This window comes from Amphimedon queenslandica, unplaced genomic scaffold (genome assembly GCF_000090795.2).
Source record: "Amphimedon queenslandica unplaced genomic scaffold, v1.1 AMPQUscaffold_11286, whole genome shotgun sequence".
Taxonomy (NCBI): Eukaryota; Metazoa; Porifera; class Demospongiae; order Haplosclerida; family Niphatidae; genus Amphimedon; species Amphimedon queenslandica.
In genome coordinates this window covers 4,856-6,284 of record NW_003548471.1, presented here as the reverse complement: position 1 = coordinate 6,284, position 1,429 = coordinate 4,856, and the positions used below count along the sequence as shown (strand labels likewise).

General features: G+C 37.9%; 1 protein-coding gene across 1 annotated transcript; it reads right to left on the bottom strand.

The window, feature by feature from the left end:
• Positions 1-372: 372 nt before the first annotated feature.
• LOC100634748 (zinc finger BED domain-containing protein 4-like) lies at positions 373-1,137 on the bottom strand. The gene has a single exon (XM_011409806.1). It carries the CDS (start codon positions 1,135-1,137, stop codon positions 373-375), a length of 765 nt encoding a protein of 254 aa, XP_011408108.1.
• Between the last annotated feature and the right edge of the window lie 292 nt (positions 1,138-1,429).

Below are 1,429 nucleotides of genomic sequence, written 5' to 3'. Positions count from 1 at the left end.
GACTAACCACATCCTACAACAGTAAACTGGCCTTTCAATCCTGACGATAACATCATTGACCTTCTTTCTCCTTTCAAAAAAATTCCTTTTGACTGATCAGGCTCCATTGCCACCCCTGTTTCATCCAGACATGGGGCAAGCACTTAAGCACTTGTGCTTATAAGCACTTTAAGCACTTTTTTGTAAGTGCTTGAAGTAGTGATGGGCGATATTATATTTTATGAATTGATATGATATTTATCGATATTAGACAAAATTCAGTGATTATTGATAAATTTCGATATGATAACAGACCACACCTATTTAATAGTTAACAAACTATAATAATGGTTAATAAACCAGAATAACACTGGGGGTGGGACATGATCAAGTCTAGTCTGAGTTCTTATTCAAAAATAGGAGCATATCAACGTGTTTTGCTTTTATCCTGCTTCTTTTGACAGACAAAAGCTCTCCAGCTTTGCTGAACAACCTTTCGGAAGGTACAGAGGTAGCAATGATTCCAAGATATTTGCAAGCAGCCAAAGCAAGTGTGAGATAAGCAAGTGAGTTGTTTTTCCACCACTGCAAAGGATCAATATCTCTCAGCTGTACAGGTGATCTTAAATATTGCTGCATTTCTGTATAGATGGTATTGCTGGGAGTTCTTTGTGAAGACACTTCTAAAACTTGTTGATCGAAGAACTGCCATAAAGGGCTTTCAGAGGATGGGCCAGAAGTAAGTGAGACATCTGTATCTGTAGAGAGTGAACTAGGTTCTAGACTTGATATTTCCCCCATTATGTACCTAGCTGCCTTATCTGCTGCTTCTTTATTAGCAAACGCTAGCTTCTTAAATCTAGGATCGAGTAAAGTTGCTAGGGCTAATAGTTCATGTTCCTCGATATTCAGAAACCATATTCTCATATCTGAGATTAGATTTTGTGCCAACAAATAACCATTTTGATCCATTTGCGATGATGTCAGTCTTTGCAATGCCTTTGACACAGGAATTATCTTTGAAGCAGACGTATACTTCTCACCAGACATTTCACGAGTTGCTGCTTCAAATGGTTGCAAAGTTTTGACGATCTCTTTAAGCATAGAATTCTGATTGCTAGGAATGATTAAATCATTCCTATCAAGTAGGCATAACATTGTTGTGATGGCTTCATATTGTTCTATATACCTTTCTATCATATAAAAGACTGAATTCCAGCGCGTATCCACTTGCTGTATTAGCTTGTGGTTGGGTAGACTTAAGCGATTCTGGTTGATGGTTAAGCTTTCGGTTGCTTTAACACTTTTTGTGAAAAAACGATACTATACTCTTGATCTTAGATACCTGCTCAGCCAGTTGGGGATCTTTCTGGATTGAAGAGGAAACAATCAAGTTAATAGTATGAGCAAAGCATGCAATGTGGCTCCAATTGCTGAGCTTTATTGCACG

Bases quoted from the DNA above. Each gene is read 5' to 3' on its own strand.
- LOC100634748 (XM_011409806.1), bottom strand. From the start codon at position 1,137: ATGTTATGCCTACTTGATAGGAATGATTTAATCATTCCTAGCAATCAG.